The sequence below is a fragment of the Hyperolius riggenbachi genome, chromosome 5, assembly GCF_040937935.1.
Source record: "Hyperolius riggenbachi isolate aHypRig1 chromosome 5, aHypRig1.pri, whole genome shotgun sequence".
Lineage (NCBI taxonomy): Eukaryota > Metazoa > Chordata > Amphibia > Anura > Hyperoliidae > Hyperolius > Hyperolius riggenbachi.
This window is the reverse complement of record NC_090650.1, coordinates 50,257,330-50,284,133: the sequence shown is the minus strand read 5'-3', so window position 1 is coordinate 50,284,133 and position 26,804 is coordinate 50,257,330. Positions and strand designations below refer to the sequence as shown.

Sequence of the window (26,804 nt, the reverse complement as noted above, 5' to 3'; positions counted from 1 at the left end):
AGCTAAGAAATAGAACATTAGGAGCAGAGGCATAAGTCTAATATTGTTTCCAGTACAGGAAGAGTTAAGAAACTCCAGTTATCTATGCAAAAGAGCCATTGAGCTCCACAACTTTCAAAGTCACAGAGAGATCTGTCTTCTGAAGCTTGTTATCTCAAGTGTCTGGCACTGTGTTTTTTTTCTGCAGACAACAGTTCAAAAGTTCACTAGCCTACTCTGTAAAAATCATTTAGAATGCTGAGTAGTGTGTAAACTGCAAATATGAGAGAATGATGCAATGTTATACAAAAAAAAAAAACCTATACTAACTGAAAATAAAAATATGAGAATATTTTCTTTGCTACTAATCTTCTAGTAATTATCCGTACTACACAACCAATTATGTCATAATTTTTTTTTCCGCTTCAGTGTCTAATGTGCGACTACAAAAAGTGTGTACAAACAAAGTAATCAGCTAAATACCTTTTTTCATAAATTCTACATTTTGTTTGGAGCTGCAGTATAACAGTTTGTATACTCAGCTGAAGGGTGGTGGGTCATTAAGGATTGACCATGTGGCTCTCAAAGTGGGAAGAACAACTGAGGCCAGGCCACATTTCCCACCGTTACCACGGGGCAGTGACATAGAGAGTCATGGACATTGTTTGCTTACGTTGTACAGTTCACCGCCCAATTTATCCTCATATTCCGTAAGGATCTCACTGTGCTGGAACTGCCTACTGCAGACTTGTGGTTCACAAGAAGTGCATTTTCAGACCCCATTTTCTGCACGGGGGTCTTGTACTAATATTGACATACGTGAAAAAAGGCGTCTGGAAAAAAGGTGTCATGGATCGTATCAAGTCTGTCTAAGCAGGGAACCGCCTTCTCCATCATCCAAATGCAGCAGACATGAAAAGAGGGTGCATGGGATTGCCACTAGTAGAATATCGCTAAAACTAGCAATATTCTACTGCTGTGTTTCGAAAGTAAACCATCGGTAATGTTTACCAATATTTTACTATAGCTAAAACCTAACCCTACTCTCACACAGAACCCTTCCTCTACCGATGCCTAACCCTTTCTCCCTGGTGGTGCCTAACTCTAAGATCCCCCCCCCCCCCTCCCCGTTGGTGCCTAACCCCAAGACTCCTGCCCGGGACATAACCCTAACACCTCCCCACCTGGTGAAGCCTAAACCTACCCCTCCTCCTAAACCTTTAACCCCCGCTGCAAAGCGACAATTTGCAGCATAGAAGGTACATTTTGGCACCAGGAGGGGTCCAAAAGGGGGCACCTCCGTGCACCCAAATTTCTTTCCTTTACTACAAATGTCGGCTTTTAAAACAGGACCCTATGGTGGCGATGTTTTTTCCGGAAGGGCTCCTGCGCCCTTTTTTCCGGTTTCGCTGATATAGATACTTGATAATCTGTAGGTAAGAAAAGCTTCAAAATGAGATTTCTACATTTAAAAATACAATCCTGAAAGCAATATTTCTACTTTACACTAAAGAACATGCTGTAACACACTTACCTTCCGGCGGCAGGTCCCGCGACGGCTCTGGTGTGGTCCGGGCGAGCGGCGGGACTGCCGCCCGGGAATCCTCTGGCGGCATCACCGGCTTCCCTCCGGCGGTGTCTTCCGGGTCACGCGCGACCCAAAGGTCGCATCCCGCACGCGCGAGCCTTAGCCAGCATTATAGGCTAAGAAGGAGGATGTAGGTGATGATGTCACCAATTGGAGGAGTGGCTGCTGGATGCAGAGACTGCATTTAAGGTCAGGAGCATTCAGTGCTCGCTGACCTTGATACTAATCAGTTAGCAGATTCCTGGTCTAGCTATCTAGCTACTTTGAGCTACATACATATATTGAGTAGACGCACAATATAAATATACTCTAGTTAGTCAGTCTTTTGCTGCATATTATATCTATTTGTAATTCCTTCGTAATATCCTCCTGATATTATTGAAGTAACATCTCATTGTATATTTATCTGTGTACCGACCTCTTGCTTGTTCCTGACCTTGCTCTAGTCTAGTCCTTCTGTACCGCTGCCATCTGATTTACGTTACTTACTCGGCCTGTCCCTAACTCTGTTACTGCCTGATCCTTGCAATACGACTGACATCTGATATACGTGTATGACCCTGCTCGAATTAGACTACGATTTAGCTTAACGACTTTGTACCTCGATATCTTTACTTGTGCACAAGTTCTGACCGTTAGATTACACCTTGTACTTTTGTTGTGTAATTATCTAAAGTGTTACCTCGTCACGCACCAGCGTGATACATGCGTTTCTCCACAATTTATCAACACCAATCTTGGGTTTAACCGGATTCACTAGTGCATCAACAATAGCTGTGATTACAGCAACAAGCTCAAAGGGAAACTCCATTAATGCCGTCATCCACTGGCAGCGATTATTTATACATCTGACTTGTTTTCCTTCAGCTCACAATACCTTCCAAGCAAAACACATTATGTTAGTCATTTTCACAACCTAATTTTACCGCATTTGAGTGGAAGCCTTTCCTTTTTTTAATTTAACATTGCAAAGTGTTTTCCTGCAACATTTCTGTGTTTTGCTCTTTTTGTTAATTTGTTTATATAAAAGAATTTTGGTTATGGTTTGTTTTTCTTCCTTATTGATTGTTTTTGTTTTTAGAAGACCTTCATAGAGAAGATCATCACTGCTTTGACCTCTAATTAAAGGGGCACTACAGCGAAACATTTTAAAATTTAAAATATGTTCAAACATAGACAAATAAGAAGTACGTTTTTTTCAGAGTAAAATGAGCCATAAATTACTTTTCTCCTATGTTGCTGTCACTTATAGTAGGTAGTAGAAATCTGACAGAAGTGACAGGTTTTGGGCTAGTTCATCTCTTCATAGGGGATTCTCAGCAAGGCTTTTATTCTTGATAAAGATATTGCCTAAAAAGGATTTATACAGTGATGCTGGCCAGCTTCCCTGCTCCGTACAAAGTTTTTTGGCAGTTGGACAGAGCAACTGCCATTCACTAAGTGCTTTTGAAAATAAATAAATAAATCCCTGAGAATCCCCTCTGAAGAGATGGACTAGTCCAAAACTCTTCGCTTCTGTCAGATTTCTACTACCTGCTGTAAGTTACAAACGTACTTCTTATTTGTATATGTTTGCACATATTTTAAATTTTACAATTTTTCGCTGTAGTGCCCCTTTAACTTTTTCTTTTTAGGACACTTTCATAGAAAAGACCATCACTGCTTTGACCTCTAATGAACCTTTAAGAATAGTTTCTGAAGGCAATTTTCGACATGCTCCATAACGAGTTTAGAGTCAGCTTCACAAACATGGCTCTTAAAAGGGGATCGGTTGAAAAGGGCACCCGAGCTGCCTGTATGAAAAGGGCGCCGCCATAGACATCAATGTTATTTCTGGAAATATGGGCTACAAGGTGTAGAAAAGGGCGCCCGAGTTTTGATATAGGCTACAAGCGGGCTCCCCTTTGTAGCCCATATTTTTTCGGCTACAGTAGGGCGCCCCTTTGTAGCCCATATTTTTTTCGGCTACAAGGTTTTCGGCTACAGCAAGGTGCCCCTTTGTAGCCCATATTATTGCCTTTTTTTTGTAGCCTATGTTTTTATATGGGCTACAAGTGCTGTAAGCCGAATTATTTCATTCCCCCACTATCCATGGCGCCCTGGAGGGGGAATAGTAATTTATACATCCCGGAGTTTTTTTGCAGCCGAAGTTTTTATATGGGCTACACCAGGCACCTTTTTTTTTTTGTAGCCGAAGTTTTTATATGGGCTACACCAGGCGCCTTTTTTTTTTGTAGCCGAAGTTTTTATATGGGCTACACCAGGCGCCTTTTTTTTTTGTAGCCGAAGTTTATATGGGCTACACCAGGCGCCTTTTTTGTAGCCGAAGTTGCTATATATGGGCTCCACCAGGCGCCCTTTTTTACCGGCGCCCTTTTCATGTAGACCCCTTAAAAGAGTCTTCATTTTGAAGCCTTGTTAACAAAGACTTGAGAGCAGGAGGCAAGGGTTGGAAAGAATTTAACACATGGAGCTGGCTCAGTAGGTTTTCCTTAATGTCTTCAATCCTTAAAGCCTCCAAAATAACAGGTGCAAACTTGGAATAATGTGCTGTACATGAAATGATAACAGAACAAGTACGGTCTTGCACCCGGTCAGCCACAACTTTGGCAACTGCTGTGTGAGTGTCCATGATGTATCCTGTTGCACTGTGCACAGACCGGATGGCAGACAAGCAGTCTGCCTCTGAACACCAGGCCCCAACCATGTCATTCTGGAGATATCTGAGCAAATGATCTGGCAGCTGAAAATGACCATCACTTTGTAATTGATTATAGAGTTTACTGACCAAATGTCCATTCTGATTAGAGATGGAATGTAAATACCTCTCCAGGTTCGAAGACTTAAGGATATCTATGGCTGGGGAGTAGGATGGCAGCAAATTCTGACCCATGAGATCATAGTTTTCAGTTTTTATAAAATGAGTCAAAACGTGGTTTTGGTTGGAGGCACAGATGAATTTTCGAAAGGGAATTCCCATTTGTTTTGCGGAATATGTGGCAAGTATGTTGCCAAAGTTCCCAGTGGGAATACAAACATCAACAGGGTCCCCAAAACTTACAACACCTTGTTCAACCAAATCAAGATAGGCAGATGCATGGTAGACCACCTGAGGCAGAAGTCTGGCCCAGTTTATGGAATTAGCTGTACTTAGTGAGGTACCGTATTCAGCTGTAAGAAATCCAGAAAGCCTGGCAAAAGTCAAAATCAGATTTGATACCAAGGGCCAAACCATTATCTGCTTGACAGGCAATGATCTGCGATTTGTGGACCTGGCTTATTCCATTTTCAGGGTAGAGACCGATGGCAGCAATCCTTTGCCTGTCAAGGTCACTAAGGCGGCTAAACCCATCTAGAACAGCACTGCCTGTGTCTCCAGTAGTGGCCACAAGGATTAGATAGTTGCACACTTTTGGGATGCAGTAAGCAAACAGGTGAGGCATGAACTGCAATGCCAAGTCTTTAAAAGAAGCAGTTGGTCTATGAAATAGTTCAAGAATTAACTGATTACCAGACAGATGTCACAAGCAAAATTTTCACCGTAAGCCATTTCAATAATTTCTTCTAAAATGACCGAGGGGGATATCAGTGGGGTGGATACATCTTTCCAAAATGACCTGTGCCCTATCAACATAACTTTATTTGACCAGTCTCTTCCACTCCCCAGCAGTGAGCATTGGTAGACCATTTGTGGGAACAAAGTCCACCATCACCAGCTAAACCCTCAATGACAACATCACTGAAGACTTTTGCGTCAGGTTTCACAGCGTGATCTTCAGAACCTTCAGACCTTGTAGAATTAAAAGTATCGGTGGCGGCCTCCTGATATTTTTTAACTGCATCAATTACTTTATCGGCCACGGTTTCTAACGTATCTCTGGCCTGACAAAGCACGCGCAAATCGTGCCACTTTTTATAAAAAGGTTTCCTTTTCTGAAGTATGTCGCCAATGGAAGCTCCAGACTTTTGGCCAACTATACGATCCACTTTCATTCTCTCCAGCCTCTCTATGATGTCCAGCGAACTGACATCCAGATAAACAACTATACTATTTTTCTTTATGTGCTCCATGCTGCTGGCATGAAGAGGATTGGAACCCGTGAGGGAAATGACACTTCCAGATGCTGTAAACTTTAGAAGTGCTCTTCCTTCCTCTTCTAAAAACTGCTCATCACCGACTTCCTGCAATTTAGTGGAAACACTCTGACTCCAGTCTTTTTCAAGGACATCATCATCTACATCTATACTGGGGCATCCCAACCTCTGTCCAAGTATTCTTCCGACAGAGGTCTTCCCAGATCCCGGAGGTCCCATCAAGATTAGATTCTGGTCTCCCACAAGGGAGCTGAGAGTGGAATGCCATAATTTTTCCGGCTCGGTATGTGGTGCTGGCAACGAAAATAGAGACTTGTACATCTTATTTCTGGAATGTCGGCTGAGGGAACTGGCACCAGCCTTCACTGACGGATCTGTGAACTCAATGCAGAATCTGTAAAATTTTATAAAATATAGAAAAATGAGTCAGGTGGATCTGAAATGCACAGTTAGGAAAAAAAACAAATAGGCACAAAAAGATTCAGAATTTGTTTGTAGTAAGAAATATATAGAGAAAACTATCTTACAAACAAAATAAAATAGAAGACAATGGAGATCAGGAGTCCATCCATTTCCTCAACTGGCTAAAGCAGGAAGTGATCTCAACAAGAGATGTTCCTAGTGTGTGGCACACATCAGATAGATTCCTGTCAGATTTGACTTGACAGGCATCTGACAGAAATCTATCTGATGGTTGAATCTCCTGCAAATCTATAAGTGTATGGCCACCTTTAGGCTAGGAGCATCATTTTCTGTGCAGAAAAGCATCAGTATCTGGCTTTTTTGTTTATGCATTATCATCAAGTGAAATAATACATTATGGAACTTTTTTTTTCTTAAAAACAAAATCACATACGTTTTTGATTTCCCACTGGAGAGCATTGCATGCTAATCGCATGAGATTTGCATACAGTATGCAGAAATATTACCAAGCAAATTGAATGCCACACTACAGTGCTGTCAAGGGTTGAATGCGTGGGAATGACCATTAGTGATGTCAACAAACATGAAATTTCCGGTTTGCGAACTCGAACTTGCCGCAAATGTTCGCAAACCGGCAAACCGTGTGTACTGCCATAGACTTCAATGGGCAGGCAAATTCTAAAACCTATAGGGTCTGTTTCTGGCCTCAAAAGTGATGGAAAAGTTGTTTCAAGGGGCCTAACACCTGGACAGGGGCATGGTGGAGGGGGATCCATGGCAAAAGTCCCACCAAAAATGATGTAGTTTACGCAAGTCGTGTTTTTATCGCTAAGGGGCAGAAATCACATTACTAGTACAATGTAGAGGGTTGTAACAACTCGGCACTCAGTGCCCTTACTCCAGGAGGGGCATGCAGACCTGCATATGCATCATGCAATCAGGCAAGCTTCACCCCAAAGCTCCCCTCTATCGTGGCACACAGTAAAAACCAAAAAACGTGCAGCCGGTTTATGTCACTGGAAAGCAACCGGCAAGAATACAGTACATCAAGGCACACCGGGCAACTGACACTTTAAACGTTTTATTCTGTCTTCATGCCACTTTGATACATTGACATCAAATATACAGGTGTTCAAACCTGTACATATGCTGGTGCTGGGGTATGCGAGGCTCGGGTGACCAGGGAAGATGAAAGGACGGCACTACAGCCGTTTCACGCCTGACTGGCGATTGCTCACGTGCGTGTCCGTGTCAAAAACAGTGCCGTGCGGCTTCCTGTATATAGTTCAGGAGCCACGTCTCCGGGGCATGCGATTGGTGAGTGCAGTTGTGTCAGGAAGGTGGGGGGTGAAGGGGCGGGGAATCGCCGTCCAGCGGCGATGTGCATTGACGGGCTGCATTATACTTATCAAGCAAGCCTATGCTGCGTTACAAAAGGTGACCACACATAATTTCACTACATTGCCTGTGTAAAGTGCTATCATTGGACAAATAAAATGCAAAATACACTCTAACTATATTACAACATGCTCTATCCATTCTGGAAAACTAAAGTGACATTAACAATTGTGCAGGTTATCGTGCAAATTGAACAGAAGTGTCTACCGTAGCATCAGCAGAATATAACTTATCCCCAATTTAATTTCCTCCCAAAAGAATAGAAATACACTTTTATTCATCATATCACTTAAAAAAAAACCAAGAGGGAGACCCCATAAAAACTTACCTAAAAAAAGAGACTGGGGGTGGACCTATGATCTCCTGAGAGACCAACAGGGTTGTATACCCCTCAATGTGTTGCAGAGTGCCACTGTTGTCCCCTCAGGGGCTTAAACTTTACGTATTAGGTTCTAGCTATTGCTGTATCCTAATCAGATTCAGGCATCACGACATGAAGGAGAGGAGTAAACATGGAAAGCTGAGGAAAAAGATTGAGAAAGTACCCACCGAGGAGAAGTCAGGGGCGACCACAGAGATCCTCTGGGACCAGAGTACATCCCAGAGGGAACAAGAGGGTGGGATCATCAGCAGCCAGAGTGGCCATCCCCAGAGGTACAAACTTTACTCCCAACGGTGGCCGCACATGCCATGGTGCGGAGGATGCAAAAGAGTGGCACTCCGCACACAATCAGGGGGCCACAAATTGCATATTATAGTTGGGAGGGTTGCATAAGACCCCATTGATGAACAAACAATAAGGGCCTGTTTCCACTACACGCAGATTCTGCATGCAGAAAACTGACTCCAATAAATGCCTATGGGAAATCTGCATCAGAAAAATCGCGTTCAGTGGAAACAGGCCCATAGACATTCATTGGAGTCAGTTTTCTGCATGCAGAGTCTGCGTGTAGTGGAAACAGGCCCTTTGGGGTTCGTCTGGGTATGGTGAACATGGTGTGGTATTCCAAACGCTGTATAAAGCCCCTCCCCCCACACATGCTGCCGCATCCCGGGCTGCAGTCCACCGTTGTTGAGCCAGGGTTGTCTGGTGCACCTGGGGTCCTTAGCACTAGGACCTTAATCCAGGAGCACTTATTCCCCATCAGTGTCACCGTGGGGAACTTTAATAGCCAGAGATAGAATTAACCACCGCAACCAAGAGCCAGAAACATGTAGAGCTAGATTGCCCAAGGGTTATCAAGGCCACGTTGTCCGCAGATTACTGCGCAGGCGCAGAACTACTGCGCCTGCGCAGTAAACCACAGACAACGTGGCCTCGATTGACAGCGGTGCTTCACACAAGCGCAGTAAGGACGACCTCGAGGTCAGCCTCTGCACCATGCGGGGAGCCCGGGATGGCGGCGGAGAGCGGAGCGTTCAGCGTGGAACAGTCAGCTGCAAGCGGCTGGAGAAAGCCCCAGGTAAGTAAGGCCCCATTAACACTTAAAAGCGCGAAACACCGGCGATTACCGCCAGCGTTTTGCGGGAGTCATTTTTCCACGATTTAACATGGAAAAAAAAAATCACTGGACACTACAGCGATTTTCTCGCGATCACGTTTAGTGCTTCAATAGCACTGAAACGCCATCGCTGGGAAATCGCCTGAAAATGGTGCAGGCTACACGTTTGCGTTTGGCGATTTGCGTTAATCGCCCAAGTAAGAACGGGCCTATAGGATATTATAGCACTTGAGCGTTTTGCCGAAATCGCAGGCAAAACGCTCTAGTGTGAATGGGCCTAAAGCTGATTTTTGCTTTTTTCCCCGGACGATTCCTTTAACTCATAGTTTACCTCTCCTTATGTATTTATCTCATAAATTATCTCCTGCATTAGCACTCCTTACAGTTAAGGTGAAAAATAAGTAACCTTTGTGAATCAACCCCTAGGAATGGTATCTTTACTTTACATTAAAATTTTATTACAAGCTCAGCTAAAAAAAAAAAAAATGCTTATTTCCCATCTCACATCCACTGCAGGAAAGTCTTTTTCTTTCTTTTCTTAGTTAAAAACTGCAGCAAAAGAAACTTTTACTTTAAAGTTTCCCATTAGGCTGCATTTCCACTTGTGCGGTGCGAATCGCCGCGGTAAAAATTCGCATGCGGATGCGAATTTCGCATGCGGGTCTATGCGAATTTTCATGCGGATTCGCATGGATGACGATGTATGCGAATTTAATCATGGCGGTGCTGGTGTGCTTTTCCATTGTTTCTATGCGAATTCGCATGAAAATTCGCATACCCAAACCTCAGGCTAATTTCCTATTAGATACATTGTATGCGATTCGCATAGCGGTATGCGAATTCTGATGGCTCTGCCACGCAAATTTTTTCTGCACAGAAAAACGCAAAGGAATCCTGACAAGTGGAAACAGTCCCATTCACTTGTATTGCTATGTGAATTTGCATGTGAATTCGCAATAGTGGAAATGGGCTCTTAACAGTAAAATTTTTCTATCATATTCGATCTTTCGACACAATTTTTATGATCGACTTATATAGAAAACTGCGCGGTGTGTGTCGTGATGTGGAACGATTCTTTGGTCGATTGGAAAAGGAAAAAATATAAATCCGAAAGTTTGATTTTATGATCGAATCAGAATGTAAAAGCTTCTTAAATTGTTCCGTTAATGAGAACAATCGATAATTGCCTTCCGATTAGTTTTGATCATTTAAAATGTGTCAAAAGATGGGATATGAAGGAAGAATTGGACCGTTAACGAGGCTGGTTTCACACATATTGCAGTGCAATCGTCCTGCGACAGGATAGCCCAGGGCAGGACGATCGCAGCGCACTACTGCCCCATGCATGTTACCGTGTGGCAGAGTGTGGCGACGGTGATATACATAGTGCCGCCCCCTGAACAGTGACGTGCTCCCTGCTTGGCACTGTTTTCTCCCGATTGACGTATATGTGCCGCACCACTACCACAACCTGTTGCTGTGCCATAGACTCCCATGCAAATGCCTGCTGCACGGCACCGCTTGTACCATGCGGCAACGCACTGCAGAGTCGGCTGAGCGTCGTCGTGAGCACTCTCGCCGTCTCTTCCCATCGCGGGTAGTGTGACCAGTTACATTAGGATTAATGTCCACTGCTATGGGGGAGTGGCAGGGGGGCATATCTTGCCACTATGCATTGCAGTATGGGCTTGATTAACTAAAGCGTGATAACTCAAATATCACACCTTATCAAAGATATCACACCTTATCAAAGTTAACATGCCTTATCAGAGTAGCATATCGAGCTCTACGAACCTGCAGGGGCTCCGGGCAGGACGAGTGCCAATGCCTATTAGCAGGCATAAGTTCGTACAGCTCGCTGTGCTACTCTGATAAGGTGTGATAATTTTGATAAGGTGTGATATCTTTGATAAGGTTAAAGCGCTGCGGAATATGTTGCCGCTATATAAATAAAAAATAATAATAAAATAATAAGGTGTGATATTTGCATTATCACGGATTAGTGAATCAAGCCCTATGTGTGAAAGTAGCCTTAAAGTATGTACATACATTCAATAAGCGTTGGCCGAAACGGCCAATGACGACTGTTTCAGCAGACGATTGCTCTGTGTGTACACCGGCCACCCATTGATCCCGCTCGGGATCATTAAGGATCTGTCTTGTTGGATACGAGCCCTGAAGCCTAAGCACAACCAATCACAATGCTAATTTTCAAACTTCCCTAACAAATGGTAGCCGCTCTATTGTGCACTGATGATCATTCCCCTTCCCCCCTCCGTAGCATCAAAACACATTGCTAGCCTCAAGGTTAGGGAGGTGTCTGTACAGCATTGTTCCCCGAATGGTCGCCTGAGGGATTGTTTCCCGACAATTATCGTTTGTGTGTACTTAGCTTTATCCATTGGACTGTTGCTGAAGCACTGGCCGGTGATGTAGCATTCCATTAATCCCTATAGAGCCAGGAGGAGGCAGGGTCTTATCCACTAAGACCAATTGTAAGTAAAAAATACAAACAGTGAATTGCAGCTATAGTATAATCAGGAAAAAACACACCGCCTTACCTCTCTGCACTCAGCTGGAGGTGCTGGGAGGCCAAATTGCTGAAAGTGCATACACAAGGTCCGCAGATCACAGGTACAGCATAGCAGCGGCTGCCATGTTTCGGAATGAAGTTTCCTTACTCATAGCCTTGTAGATGTAGTATAACCAGTCAGGGCAGGTTCTAGACTTTTTACAGGCAAACTTGTGAAGAAGAGCCCCCACCCCCATCCCCAGGGAAAAACCAGTAGAGCGCAGAGAATGTTAATTAAGGGGCGGGGCCAGTGCATAAGGACTTAGGGCTGATTCCCACTTGGCGCTTTTGCAGTGCTTTGCTGATTGCCAGCGATCAGCAAAGTGCTGCTACCAATGTACACATGGATGCATTCTCACTGCGATTGAGATCAATCGTGAATGCGCTGCATGCGATTGTGCTGTGATTCTAGTTCTATTGAATGAGCATCACAACAGCGCAAATCGCGGTAAATCACAAGATGTTGCCCGCCAAATCGCAATCGCAGGCACAAAAACGATTGCGGTTCAGGGCTTAATGTGAACTACCCTAACAGCAGGCAAGCTCTGCGCTCTATGAGTCAGGCATGAGCAGCAGAGCAGAGTGAAGCCTGGTGCACACCGAGCATTGTGCTCTATGAGTCAGGCATAAGCAGCAGAACAGAGTGAGGCCTGGTGCACACCGAGCATTGTGCTCTATGAGTCAGGCATAAGCAGCAGAGCAGAGTGAGGCCTGGTGCACACCGAGCATTGTGCTCTATGAGTCAGGCATAAGCAGCAGAGCAGAGTGAGGCCTGGTGCACACTGAGCTCTGTGCTCTATGAGTCAGGCATAAGCAGCAGAGCAGAGTGAGGCCTGGTGCACACCGAGCATTGTGCTCTATGAGTCAGGCATAAGCAGCAGAGCAGAGTGAGGCCTGGTGCACACTGAGCATTGTGCTCTATGAGTCAGGCATAAGCAGCAGAGCAGAGTGAGGCCTGGTGCACACTGAGCTCTGTGCTCTATGAGTCAGGCATAAGCAGCAGAGCAGAGTGAGGCCTGGTGCACACCGAGCATTGTGCTCTATGAGTCAGGCATAAGCAGCAGAGCAGAGTGAGGACTGGTGCACACCGAGCATTGTGCTCTATGAGTCAGGCATAAGCAGCAGAGCAGAGCGAGGCCTGGTGCACACCGAGCGGTTTTTGAAGCGTTTCGCAAACCGCTTCCGTCTGTGAAAACTATTGGCTAATGTATTTCGATGGGCTGGTGCACACCAGCGGGTTGAGGTTTTTAGCAAACCGCAAACGTGGGTCCTGCAGCACTTTTCCGGTTTGCAGAAGCGTTTCTGCCTCAATGTAAAGTATAGGAAAAGCTCAAACCGCTCTGAAAAACGCTAGATCAGAGTGGTTTTCCAGGCGTTTTTGTTACAGAAGCTGTTCAGTAACAGCTTTTACTGTAACAATATATTGTATGTAATCTGCTACACAAAAACGCTCCAGAAAACGCTAGGCATGTTTAGAAAACCTCTCTGGTACTTATCCGTTAGCCGGGCGCATCCGGCAGGTGGCGCTAATTACTATTCCCCCTCCAGGCGGACATGGATAGTAGGGAAAGATGTAACTCTGGTGGAGTTTTGTCTCCACCTGCCAGATACGCCCGGCTAACGGATAAGTACCACCTCTCTAAACATGCCTAGAATCGCTCTGAAAATCTGCTTCAAAAACCTCTGGCGTTTTGAGGATCTGCTAGCGGTTTTGGTGTGCACTGGGCCTATGAGACTGACAAAGATTGGCTGAGTGTTGAGCTGCTGCTGCCCCCTACAGTCTCCCACCCTGAATTACGTAATTCAGTCAGCTTCATGGTAGGCTTGGCCTTGTAACCAGTAAACCCACCACCCAAACTTACCATCATCAGCCATCAAGTCCCTGTGAAATACATTTATGCAGTATTTTAGCAGCGCATGAAATTGCAGCCATTCCCCTCAACATCCTGTGATGTGCAAACTCTATTTCTGAGAACTGAGGGCTGTTTCACACTGGGGCGATCACCTAAGCGATGTTCCGAATGTTTCACAAACATGCTGCATGCAGCATTTTGGGGCCTTCAAGCAAAATTCTGCATGCAGCATGTTTGTGATACATTACACTGCCCCTAGACAGTCATTTCATACACCCCCATCCCGTGGCCTGTCACTCCACCCCTTACACCAGGGGTCTCAAACTCAATTTACTTGGGGGGGGGGGGGCGCAGGAGGCAAAGTCAGGATGAGGCTGGGCCGCAAAAGGAATTGCACAATCGCGGCGCATCGCTGCCTCTGCCCGCCCCTCTCACTCTTCCATCACAGAGAGGCATAGCTCCCAACTGTCCCTTTTTCGGAGGGACAGTCCCTTTTTGGGAGCCCTTTCCCTCTGTCCCTCTTTCACCCTCATTCGTCCCTCTTTCAGGACTTTGTCCCTCTTTCTATGTAAATCTATATATTTCTCTACTAAACATGTGTTTGATTGACTCTAAACTTTATTCCCAACCTTTAAATTGATATATTACTAATTTTAAAATGTTACTATGAAGGAAAATTAACTAGGATAGAAAGGACCAGTGTGGTTTGAATTATAAAACAACATATGTTTCTTATGAAATCTTTATGGTATGCGTGACTAGAGACGTGGTGAGGGCGTGTCCAGGGGTGTGGCAGGGGCGTGGCTTAAGTGTCCCTTTTTCTCATCTCAAAAAGTTGGGAGGTATGGAGAGGGGCGGGGAGAGGCGGCGATCCGTGCGGCGATTGACGTCAGGAGGGGCAGAGCTACAGCTGGAAGCTCTGCCCCTTCCAGGAAATGCCGGCGGATTGTCCCCGGGCGATTTGGGGGCTCTGCACCCCACGTTTAGCGGCGGGGATGCGGCGGATTACTTGGGAGCACTGAAGCGAACTATAAGGAAGCTTTTGCTGGCGAGGGCCACAAAATATTGTATCGAGGGCCGCAAATGGCCCGCGTGCTGCGAGTTTGAGATCCCTGCCTTACACTCTGCAGGGGGCACTGTAATATGTTCCTGTTCCACATTGCTTATGTTATTAACTTCAAAATCAGATGCCATTTTCAGGTAACAGATGCAACTTTTCTGCGTTTCTGTTGACTTACATTACATGTGAAACCCAGATCACACACAGAAATAAGCATCACTGCAGCGCAATTTAAAAATGCTGAAGAATTGCAAAACACATGAAGAATAACAAAGTCAAAAGTCAAATGCAATGCCATTGAAATACTTTAGATGATTGATCAATGAACGCAAAATCACAATTCTGCACAACGCACACAAATTTTAATTCTATGTACTCGCATCGCGATGCTGGGAGATGAATTCAGCGTCGTCCCCCTGTAGATCAGCGCTCCCTCGATCCATCTTCCTCCCATCGTCCAGGCACCAGGTATGCATAATGTTACACGACGGGCGCAACAAGACTTCAAGCGTTCGCGGTACTTTGCGTGGGAGTCGTCGGGGATCTTAAAGGACTTCTGAGGCCAAAACGAAGAAAATTACACTTTACCTTTTTCTTAGCAGAATCCACGGAGGACGCCCTGCGCGTCCTCCACTCCGTTCCACCGTCAGTGTAGGCCTTTTCGTTCCCCCAGGGCTTGCCCCGACCCCACCGAACGGGTCGCATCGATGCCACCCCTAAGATGGCCGTCGCCTTGATCCGCGGATGCGCAGTACGCTTTGCCGCAATTGCGACTGCGCAGCCTTTAGCCCGCCTCCCGCCGCGTATGGGTCCCGGCCTCCTCCTGAAGTGTGCGGCGGGAGGCGGGCTAAAGGCTGCGCAGTCGCGGCAAAGCGTACTGCACAGCCGCGGATCAAGGCGGCGGACATCTTAGGGGTGGCATCGATGCGACCCGTTCGGTGGGGTCGGGGCAAGCCCTGGGGGAACGAAAAGGCCTACACTGACGGCGGAACGGAGCGGAGGACGCGCAGGGCGTCCTCCGTGGATTCTGCTAAGAAAAAGGTAAAGTGTAATTTTCTTCGTTTTGGCCTCAGAAGTCCTTTAAAGATCCGATCCGCTGTGACTGTCATTATCGGTTCGTGATGCTAAGCGATGTTTGCATGATCGTGTACCTGTATCCACATCCCAAGATCACATAACCACCACTTCTCGTCAAGAAAATCGTCTAAAAAAAAATCACGAGTGTTTAGTGTGAACAGCCTCCAAATGCATAATAATAACAGTGCTGAAAAAGAGGTTTTAAAGCTAACCTGTGAGTTTTGTGAATTAAAATGTTTATACTTCTGGGGACAATCTTCTCCAGACGGACACATGTATTACAGCGCCGAAGATTTGGGCGCAGCCGGCGCCACCATTGACTGTAATAAGAATTACGGCTCTAGCAGCGCACAGTGAGTAACTTCAGCGCCGTCAGGAGACGGAGCTGAAGTTACTTTTAAAACACTAATTCCACCGCCAGCAATAGCTGCAAGCCGAATTACATCATTCCCCACCATCCATGGAGGCCTGGAAAGGGAATAGTAATTAACGCCGCCGGGACCTGTGCAGGAGCAGGGTAAGCCGTATATCGGCTATATCCTGCGCCCAAGTCTTCCGGCGGCTATATTTCTCATACACTCTCCGGAGTCCTCCTGGATGCCAGGACTGCCTGGAACTTTGCGGCTGCATTACTGTGGGGGAAGGAGTGTGGATGCACTGTGCCTGTGCCGTAGCACAGTCCTGCTCGGGTTTTGGAGGAAAAAGCCGATCCTGATCGGGTCTGTGCTACTGCGCAGGCAGAAGCCGTCGACAAGGGTTTTTGGGAGGTCCCAGCACTGGAAGGGCCGGTGGAGTACAACAGTAGAAACCTCTGGAATATCCAGAGGTTTCCCTCTATTGAGGTATTTACACATTGGGGACACTTTTTTCACTAGAGATACACTAAAAAGGATATCCAAGCCAGGTGATTAAAGTGTATGTGGCTTTACTTACCTGGGGCTTCTTCCAGAAGCCTGTGTGTCCCTTGCTGCAGCTTCAGCCTTCTATCAGTCCTGTAATGGGTCGGCAGCTTCTGCACATGCGGGAGGAGCATGCGCAGAAGCCACTGAACAGATGGGTCTGTGATCCACTGAGGGCTCGTTTCCACTATAGCGAATCCGCATGCGGGCACTGCATGCGGATTCGCATACTCAATGTTAGTGGACGGGGCTGTTTCCACGTGTGCGGCGGCGGCGGCGTTTTTCGGTGCGGGAAAAATCTGCACGACAGGGTCGTCAGATTTCGCGTGCGGCAGGAATGCGGGCGAATCGCCGCTAATGCATTCAATAGGGAAATCGCATGCGGCTTTGTCATGCGGATGTCCCCGCGATTTCGAATGCGATTTCGCATGAAAGGCAATGGAACTTTACACAGGCAGTGACATGGTTAATTTCGCCTGGCTCCTCGCCATGCGAAATCGCGGGTAAATCCGCATGGGGAAACGCAGCCGCATGCGATTTCTTCAGCGGTGGAATCTAGGCGATTCCGCACCGCTACAGTGGAAACGAGCCCTGAGGGACTCACAGCGGCACCCAGGAGAAGATTGGAGCTGCAGCGAGGGACACACACTTCTAGGGGCTGGAAGAAGCTTCGGGTAAGTAAAGTTATATATACTTTAAAGAGAAACTCCAGTGAAAATAATGTAATAAAAAAAAGTGCTTCATTTTTTACCATAATTATGTATAAATGATTTAGTCAGTGTTTGCTCATTGTAAAATCTTTCCTCTCCCCTGATTTACATTCTGACATTTATATGGTGACATTTTTACTGTGGGCAGGTTATGTAGCTGCTCCTAGCTGTTTTGGCTGTTAGAGACAGCTGTAAACAGCTAATTCCTGTCTGTGAACCTTGTTACATTGTAACAAACTGCCAAAAGTACCGCAGTACTCAGAGCTTCTTGTGGGAGGGGTTTCAGCACAAAATCAGTCATACAGCGCCCCCTGATGGTCTGTTTGTGAAAAGCATTATATTTCTCATGTAAAAGGGGGTATCAGCTACTGATTGGGATAAAGTTCAATTCTAAATAAAATCTCGCACCAATCCGGGCAAATATCCCCATATACCCCACTATGGATGAATCCCTCACTGCGTGAATTCCTAACAGTACCTGATCCCAAAATCTGGGCGGACCATGGAATATATAAATTAAAAGATATCATAGATAGACACCAACTAAAATCCTTCTCTTCCCTTAAACAAGATGCTAACCTAGGCAATAATATGCATTTTCGCTATTTGCAATTACAGCACGCCTTTGGGGCACAATTTTTGAGGGGAAACAGAACACTGCTGGTGCAGACCCATACCACTGAGGGGGAACTCATTAAAAAAGACTTAGAGCATGTAGTCTCTGTCATATATAAAACATTCCCTCCTAAAGGACAGGCCAAAATGAATAAATTGTTCCTGGCATGGCAGGCAGACATCCCAGACTTGACGCTTGAAATGTGGAAGGGCTATTTTGTTACAGTGAATGTTGCAGCGCGAGACCGCCTCATTGCACTTAAATTCTTACACAGAAGCTACTTTTTCCCAGCTAAATTATGTAGAATTGACCCTGCTGCATCGGGTAGATGTGGTAGATGTCAGCAACCGGGTGCAGACTTCTTTCATATGGTATGGCTATGCCCGCGTATCTGCTCCTACTGGTCACAGATACATCTAGAACTTCAGCGGGTATTTGGAATTGCGTTTGATCCAAAACCTGAACAACTTTTGCTGGGATGTCTGGCTGAAAATGCACTATCCAGCCACAAAATGCAGGCCTACAGGTCCCTGGTAGCATATGCCAGAAAAATGATCATACTCCGATGGAAACAACCCCTACCTCCCACTAAAAAGGACTGGTCTTCATATGTCCATAAGGACCTAGCCACCATCAAACCTATCTATCTTAAGAGAAAGTGCCCCAAAAAATTTAGGAAGATGTGGTCTTGCTGGATCTCGCACTACAAGCTCAAATTTGACGATTGAATTCATAATGACACCACGTTTTCACTGGAGTCTCGCGGGGAGATGCACTCGAGTCAGATCCTACCCCCCTGTGGCGCAACTGCTTGTTATCCTATGTTATGATGTTTCTCATTGAAATTTTGGGCCACATAGGAAGATATCATGCTATTTCTTATGCAATCTAGCGGAGTGGAGAGTAACAATGTCAACAGTTGTATTCTAATTGTTTTAGTGCCACCACTGTTGGTAGGCACACCTGTTTTCTGTTTTCTATGAAAAATCTTCAATAAAAAATACTTTCAAAAAAAAAAAAAAGTTCAATTCTAGGTTGGAGTTTCTCTTTAAAGGAGAACTGTGGTGAGAGGTATATGGTGGCTGCTATATTTATTTCCTTTTAAGCAATACCAGTTGCCTGGCAGCCCTGCTGATCTATTTGGCTGCAGTAGTGTCAGATTATCACCAAGATCAAGCATGCAAGTAATCTCATCAGATCTGACAATGTCAGAAACACCTGATCTGCTGCATGCTTGTTCAGGGGCTATGGCTGAAAGTATTAGAGGCAGAGGATCAGCAGGAGAGCCAGGTAACTGGTATTGCTTCAATGGAAATAAATATGGCAGCCTCCATACGCCTCTCTACAGTTCTCCTTTAATCACCTTGGATATCCTGAGGTCATCAGCCATAAAATCAAATTCCATTTACCCACTGCTCTGTGTTTATTATGTAGTCTACATGCAGTCTGCATTGCAAGCATTCCAATATAATCATGAATGTTTCTGCTTATCTCAGTCAGCCTGACTCTATTCTGGCACATTGCCGGGAAGAGGGAAGCTTGTTATCTCTCCTCCGACATTCCTGCCCCTCACTGATTGGCTGAGGGCAGATCAGTGTGACAGGAGGCTGATAAGGGAAATACACTTCACCTCTCTGCAGAAGCTGCTGAAATATGATTTATGCTGTGCTCACATGTGTTTAAAAAGCTAGATATATATATCTGCAGTTTTTAGTACAGAGCTCAGAGCAGGATAAAAAATAAAAAAGAGAGAGAGAGTAAGGGAGGAAATGACATCAGGATCAGCTTTAGACAGAGGCAGTAAAGATGGAAAGATGGCCCAAACAATTCATCGGCGGACAGTTCCTGGCTAACTTGGGCTGTTTACCATTCGCACTTTTACATTAAAGTCAATGTGCGCCAAATTTAGCAGTTAATAGCAATCGATTTTCTCAAAAACTACAAGGTCTTGAAAAAAAAATGTTCCCAATATCCTCCTTAACTGCTTGCCGACTGCGTCATACAGATAAGCCGCGGCAGGTCCAGCACCACCTAACGCCAATCGGCGTTAAGTCCTGGGGCTTCAGTTTGCAGGAGATTGCGCGCAGGCTGCGTGCACATCTCCTGCTTGGTAGGCGGAGCCACTCTGAGACTGTTAGACAGTGAAACCGCCGTCTAATTACCTTCTACATCGCTGCGATCTGCAGCAGCGCTGCACTGGGGACAGCTGTGTGACACAGCTGTCCCCCTGGGACACTAGAGAGCAATCGGCTCTCATAGGCAGAAGCCTATGACAGCCGATCGCCATGATTGGCTGGCTGCTGGGAGGGAGGGGAGGGGGAAAAAAAAAAAGAAATAGTTATATTTTTTTTTAAAATAGGACTTTTTTTTGAAAAATAAATAAATAAACACAGTGGGAGCGATCAGACCCTACCAACAGAGAGCTCTGTTGGTGGGGAGAAAAGGGGGAGAATCACTTGTGTGCTGTGTTGTGCAGCCCTGCAGCTTGACCTTAAAGCTGCAGTGGCCAGTTTAGTAAAAAAAAAAAAAAGGTCTGGTCTTTAGGGGGGTTTAACACTGCGGTCCTCAAGAGGTTAACAGACCCTGCAAATTTGGGGTTTCTAATTGTATGAGGGCTTTGCTATTTACTGCTACAGTCGGCAGCCATTAAACTTGAAAAATAACCATTAAAAAAAAATGTTTGGGCAAACTACGTGTTTTGGGGCGACTATTTCGCACTTGATCCTTCTCCGTCATGCCACTGTCCAGGTTTTGGAACAATTTTTTCACCCATTTTAAAGAAAATAGGCTCTGTTCACAAAACTTCTCATAAATGTCTCATTTATCCCCTGAGGCCCCATTCACACTTAGAAACGCAAAACGCCGGAGATTTTTTTCTGGCGTTTTGCAGGAGTGATTTTTCCGTGATTTCACGTGGAAAAATCACTGAACACTGCAGCGTTTAGCGCTTCTATAGCACTGAAACATGATCGCCAGGAAATCGCCTGAAAATGGTGCAGGCGACGCGCTTGCGTTTCTGAGCAATTTGCGGCAATTAGCGCAAATCACCCAAGTAAGAACAAGTCCATAGGATTTCATTACGCTAGCACTTTTAAAAAGCGCTAGCATTTGAGCGTTTTGCCAAAATCGCGGCAAAACGCTCTAGGGTGAATGGGGCCTTATTGATAAAAATAACCTTTCAGCACATTTACAAGCAAAATAATCACTCAAAGTCAGTTGTTCCTGATTAACTTCATTTCAATATTACGTTTCTTGTCTTAATTACAGTATATTATATTTTTGCTCTTTGGGAGCTTAAAAATGTCAAATAGATAAGGTGAAAACAGGTGAAAAAGCTTTATGAGCCATGCCCATTGTGTCTGCAGAGATGCCCTGAAAGTTTACCTGCCATACAAATCTATGGAAATTTTCATGGTAAATTTGCATTCGATTCTGCGAACTCAAAATTTTATGGTCACTCCATCAGTATTTACTGTTGAAAAATTCACTGAAATCAAAACGTGGACAGTACAATACATGTGTTATGTAAGTAGAACAAGTATTTATCTACTTATGTGTTGTTTTTTTCCCCTAGGATAGTAATGCTGTCTCTGCTGCTTTAAAGAGACACTAAAGCGGAAAAAAAATGATGATATTATGATTTGTATGTGTAGTACAGCTAAGAAAAAAAACATTAAGATCAGATACATCACTCTAATTGTTTCCAGTACAGGAAGAGTTGAGAAACTCCAGTTGTTATCTCTATGCAAAAAAGCTATTAAGCTCTCCGACTAACTTAGTGGTGGAGAGGGCTGTTATCTGACTTTTATTATCTCAACTGTAATTGAACTGTTTACTTTTCCTCTGCCAGAGGAGAGTTCATTACTTCACAGACTGCTCTGAAAGACTCATTTTGAATGCTGAGTGTTGTGTAATCTGCACATATTAGAGAATGATGCAATGTTAGAAAAAACACTATATACCTGAAAATAAAAATATGAGAATATTTTCTTTGCTGCTAATCTTCTAGTAATTATTCATAGTACACAACCAATTCATTATATCATATATTTTTTTTTCGCTTCAGTGTCTCTCTAAGTAGCAAAGCAGGCCAGGAACTGGAATCTAGTTCTCGAGCATGTTTTATGCAAGCATAATTACATTTTTGTAAAGACATTTTTTAAAAATGTGACCTTTATCATTACAGAAGCGCTTTTAGAGTGATTTACTAAATCAGCAATGCTGTATAGTGTCAACAAGCCCTAAGGCCCAGTGCACAACGAGCGGATTTGGATGCGATCCGCCGGCCTGTAAATCTGCTTGGCTAATGTATTTGAATGGGCTAGTGCACACCGGCGGTTTGAGGTTTGTAGCAAACCGCAAATGTGCCTCGTGCTGCACGTTTGCGGTTTGCTAAAAACCTCAAACCGCCGGTGTGCACCAGCCCATTCAAATACAATAGCCATGCGGATGCTCAGGCGGATGCGGCCGGCGGATCGCATCCAAATCCGCTCGGTGTGCACTGGCCCAAATTTCTGTCATCCGCACCCAAAACCGCTAGCGTTTTGTGGATCTGCTAGCGGTTTTGGTGTGCACTGGGCCTAACACACCAGCAAGGCCTACATTGCCAGGCTGAGGCTACAGATCATTGAGGAGAAGCCGGCAGTGTGATTGTTTCCTCATCTCTGCAGGGTCTGAGGAACGAAGCTTGTGGTTTTGGTGCACGGAACTCTACAGAAACCCGGCACCCCAAAGCAGCAATGTTATGCTGCACGAGGCACGTAAGAGTAATTTAGGGCAATCGCCGGAACGCTAATTACACCTCTGTCCGAGTTGCAACGTCTCGGAGGGGGAATAGTGTTTAACGCCACTTGGGAGTTTAGTGGCAGCAAGGAGAGCCGTCATTCAGCTCTCCTACCGCCCAACTCACCTGTGGCGTACTAATACGTACGCCTGAGGAAGAACTCCACCACGAGTACCAGGGTCTCTCCGTCGTCATAGACACGCCTCTGAAGAAGGCTCACAAAGAGAGACTGGAGGCTGAAATGAGGCAGCTGGAGCGAGATATCGACGTCATCTAAAGACATAAGGGGGTTGATTCACTAAGAGTAACCGTCTGTTACGCTACTTCATCAGCGTGCCTTAGGCTCCCTGTTTTGCGATTCCAATCTGCAATTCCGATTTTCCCTGAATACAATCAACAGGAAACCGGAGGAAAAAAACGCAGCATGCAGTAGCAATTAAAAATCGGAATCGCATGCAGTGTGCAGGGAGCCTTAATTGTCAGAGTTCACACTCGTAATCAACCTCAGTGACAGGAGTGCACACTATGCTGCTGTAATGCAGCATAGCGAGCGCTAGTAACTTTACGCCCGCTCCACTCCTCCCCTTTGGGGCCAGTCACATTAAAGGACAAGATCCCCGCACTCCGATTGGCCCAATAGGCTGCCTGTCAAGTGGCATATTATAATGAACTGTTGGTAGTATATATGATACTGTATGTAGGGACACTGCTGCTGTGTTTGGACACTGCTGGTTTTATCTTATTTTCTTGGTGCTTAATTTACAATTATATTAAACTGTATATTAAATGGTCTGCGAAATGTGTATCCTTACCTGTTATTGTGCAAGTTTAGAAACACACATTTGTTTCTTCCTGCTACAGGGTTTTCAAAGAAGAATCCTACAGAATCCAGATGGACTGCGAGTTAAACAGGGATAAAGTTCGTAATTTGTGTGTGTGACGCTGTTTTCTTAAAGGGGAACTGAAGAGAGAGGTATATGGAGGCTGTCATGTTTATTTCCTTTTAATCAATACCAGTTACCTGGCGGCCCTGCTGGTCTATTTCTCTGCAGTAGTATCTGATTAAAACCAGAAACAAGCATGCAGCTAGTCTTGTCAGATCAGACTTATAAGTCTGAACCACTGAAACACCTGATCTGCTGCATGCTTGTTTAGGGGCTATGGCTAATAGTATTAGAGGCAGAGGATCAGCAGGGCTGCCAGGCAACTGGTATTGTCTAAAAGGAAATAAACATGACAGCCTCCATATACCTCTCTCTTCAGTTCCCCTTTAAAGGATACCAGAGCTGAATCATTGTTTAAAACTGGTGGGTGGGGAGGGGGAGCAAGCATGTATTAGATGCAGTCCTCAAACCCTAAATCCTCCGCCCCAGCTCAGGTCACAAGAGTTGGGGAGGGGGGTGGGGGGGGTGGTAGTGCACATGATTGTACAAACGCTCCGGGCCGCACGCGCCTGCGCACTACCGCCAGACTCCAGTGACCTGGACTGCGCTGTGGCAGAGGGTTTAGCGTAGAAAGGAGGACGAAGGAGAATAGGGGAAGCAGTGGGAATGAGGACCCCCTCCCATTTACTTGACTGGGGCTTCTACCAGCCGCCTGCAGTTGTCCCGTGCCCTCGCAGTCACTCATGAAGCCTCCGGTCCCCTGCTGCCAGCTAGTTTCATTTTTGCTGACAGGCCCGATCGGCCTGGCCACATGTATTTTTCTTTGCGTTCCCGTCCGCAATAGCATCCTGGGCCTGTGTGGGACACTATTGAGGACTGGAACATGAAGAAGGAAATGCGTGGCCAGGCCTGCGCAGTTGCAGAAAGCCTGTTGACTACCTGTCTGAGGGCCTGTCAGCGAAAACAAAACTAGCTGCCAGTGGGGGACCTGAGGCTCCGTGAGTGACTGCGAGGGCACGGGACAGCTGGTAGCGTCTTCGAGGAAGAAGTAATACAGGGTAAGGCGATTGCCACTGGTAGAAGCCCCAGGCAAGAAAAACTGATTTTTTTCTTCCTGGCTTAAGAGTCCCTTTAAAGGGGAACTGAAGAGAGAGGTATATGGAGGCTGTCATGTTTATTTCCTTTTAATCAATACCAGTTACCTGGCGGCCCTGCTGGTCTATTTCTCTGCAGTAGTATCTGATTAAAACCAGAAACAAGCATGCAGCTAGTCTTGTCAGATCAGACTTATACGTCTGAACCACTGAAACACCTGATCTGCTGCATGCTTGTTCAGGGGCTATGGCTAATAGTATTAGAGGCAGAGGATCAGCAGGGCTGCCAGGCAACTGGTATTGTCTAAAAGGAAATAAACATGACAGCCTCCATATACCTCTCTCTTCAGTTCCCCTTTAAGCCGATAACGACCGCTTCAGCCAATATTCCGGTGTGTGTACAGCAACTCTGACCACCACCCAGCCAGCGGTCCGCCAGAAAGATCAACTCGGCCAAGCGACAGCCAATAGCTCTGTTCTCAACCCTCACCCCCCTGAATGACGTCACAACAGCACTTCTTTCAATTGCAGTGCTGAAAAGTTATTTTAAGCAAAAGATAAAAAATTATCTCTTAGGAGTAAACTTAAGAGAAAAAGTGGATTGGATCGGGTCCAATGCCTTTTACCGATGTATCGAAGCCACCGATCATCACATGGTAGAATCTTGGCAGAGAAGCCCCGGACCGACCGCTTTTTTTTTTTTTCATTTGAATAAATTTTTATTGAACATTTTTAGAACAAACATCAAATAAACAATCACGAGTGACAATGGTGATACAAAGTAATCATGACATCAACAAATTTCAAGCTGTGCTTGCTGTGCTTAGAAACAAATATAATATAGAATGTAATTGTAACAAATTATACTTCTACTATAATCTAACAAATCTTAAACCAAAAGTTAGGGAAATAGAAAAACTTGAACTAAAATGTCAGAGAGAAAGAACACTAATATAATAGTATAGTTATAAAAGGTCAGAATTCTAGGGTTTACCCCGGTGATGCATATGTAGGCTGGTGAAGGACAGCTGGGCTTCCTTTTACATTTACAAATAAATAAAATAAAAATACTAAAATCCCCCATAAGGAGTTGGACTAGATTTGCACCAGCGACTGAGTGACAGTGACCTAAGAAAAAAAAAAAGTATAAGTGTATTTTACTCTGGGAGAAATCAATAATAATTTGTATGTATTTCAAATTTTACTGGTTTTGGCAATAATTGTCTTTTAACCACTTAAGGACCGGGCGCTTTTTGCCTGATCTGTGCAGCGTGGGCTCTCCAGCCCACAGCAGAGATCAGGTTTGCAGCATGGCGATCAGACTTCCCTCCCTTTTTTCCCCATTAGGGGGATGTCCTGCTGGGGGGTCTGATCGCCGCCGGCTGCCTGTGTTTTGCGGGGGGGGGGGCCTCAAAGCCCCCCTCCGCAGCGATTTCCGCCCTCTCTGCCCTTACCTGCTTCTCCCGCAGGCTATGGGCTGCGCAGGACGGATATTCGTCCTGCGACGTCTAGGATAGGCTTCAGCCTATCAGATGCCGGCGATCCCCGGCCAATCGGAGGCCGGGCATTGCCGATCTTTACGGCGCTGCTGCGCAGCAGCGCCGGATGATGTAAACAGCGAGGATTTCTTCCCCGCGTGTTTACATTTAGCCGGCTCACAGACTTTTCACGGAGACACCCTCTGTGAACTGACATGGAACGAGCGGCCAGTTCCATGTAAAACCACTAACGACTAGCCACCGCCTATCGGCGTTAGCCGGTCGTTAAGTGAGGCACTTAAAGCGGATCCGAGATGAAAAACTAACTATAACAAGTAACTTGTCTATATATCTTATCTAAAGTTTAGATAGTTTACACAGCAAATCTAGCTGCAAACAGCTTTAATAGAAAATTATTATTTCTTCCTGTGATACAATGACAGCAGCCATGTTGTTTGTAAACATTACACAGAGGCAGGCTTATCTGTATCTTGATCACTAAGCCTGTGAAAAAACCTAATCCCCCTCCTCCCTCCTCCCCTCTGCCTCTGAAATCAATGGCTAGTAACACCTCCTCCTGCCCAGACTGAGCTCCCATGAGACCTTGCTACTGCCAAGGCTCTCTGAAAACCTGTGGGCGTGGTTTATTTGGTTTACAGGGAATTAGAGTATTAAAAACAAAAACAAAAAAGTATTTGGCTTGAGGAATGCCCTATAAACAATAGGAAAGTAACACAATTATGCAAGGAGTAAAAATTTATCTCGGATCCACGTTAAGTAAAAAAAAAAAAAA

General features: G+C 45.3%; 2 protein-coding genes across 2 annotated transcripts in view; one reads left to right on the top strand and one right to left on the bottom strand.

The window, feature by feature from the left end:
* Positions 1–26,804, top strand: part of PRTFDC1 (phosphoribosyl transferase domain containing 1) — a 514,552-nt gene that overhangs the window by 363,407 nt on the left and 124,341 nt on the right. The window lies entirely within an intron of this gene.
* On the bottom strand, positions 3,940–11,651 carry LOC137519609 (threonine synthase-like 1). The gene is given in 6 exon segments (XM_068238586.1): positions 3,940–4,758; positions 4,760–5,090; positions 5,093–5,135; positions 5,137–5,269; positions 5,271–6,056; positions 11,547–11,651. Coding segments are annotated over 5 exon segments (2,034 nt in total). The 5' UTR covers positions 5,984–6,056; positions 11,547–11,651; the 3' UTR covers positions 3,940–3,944.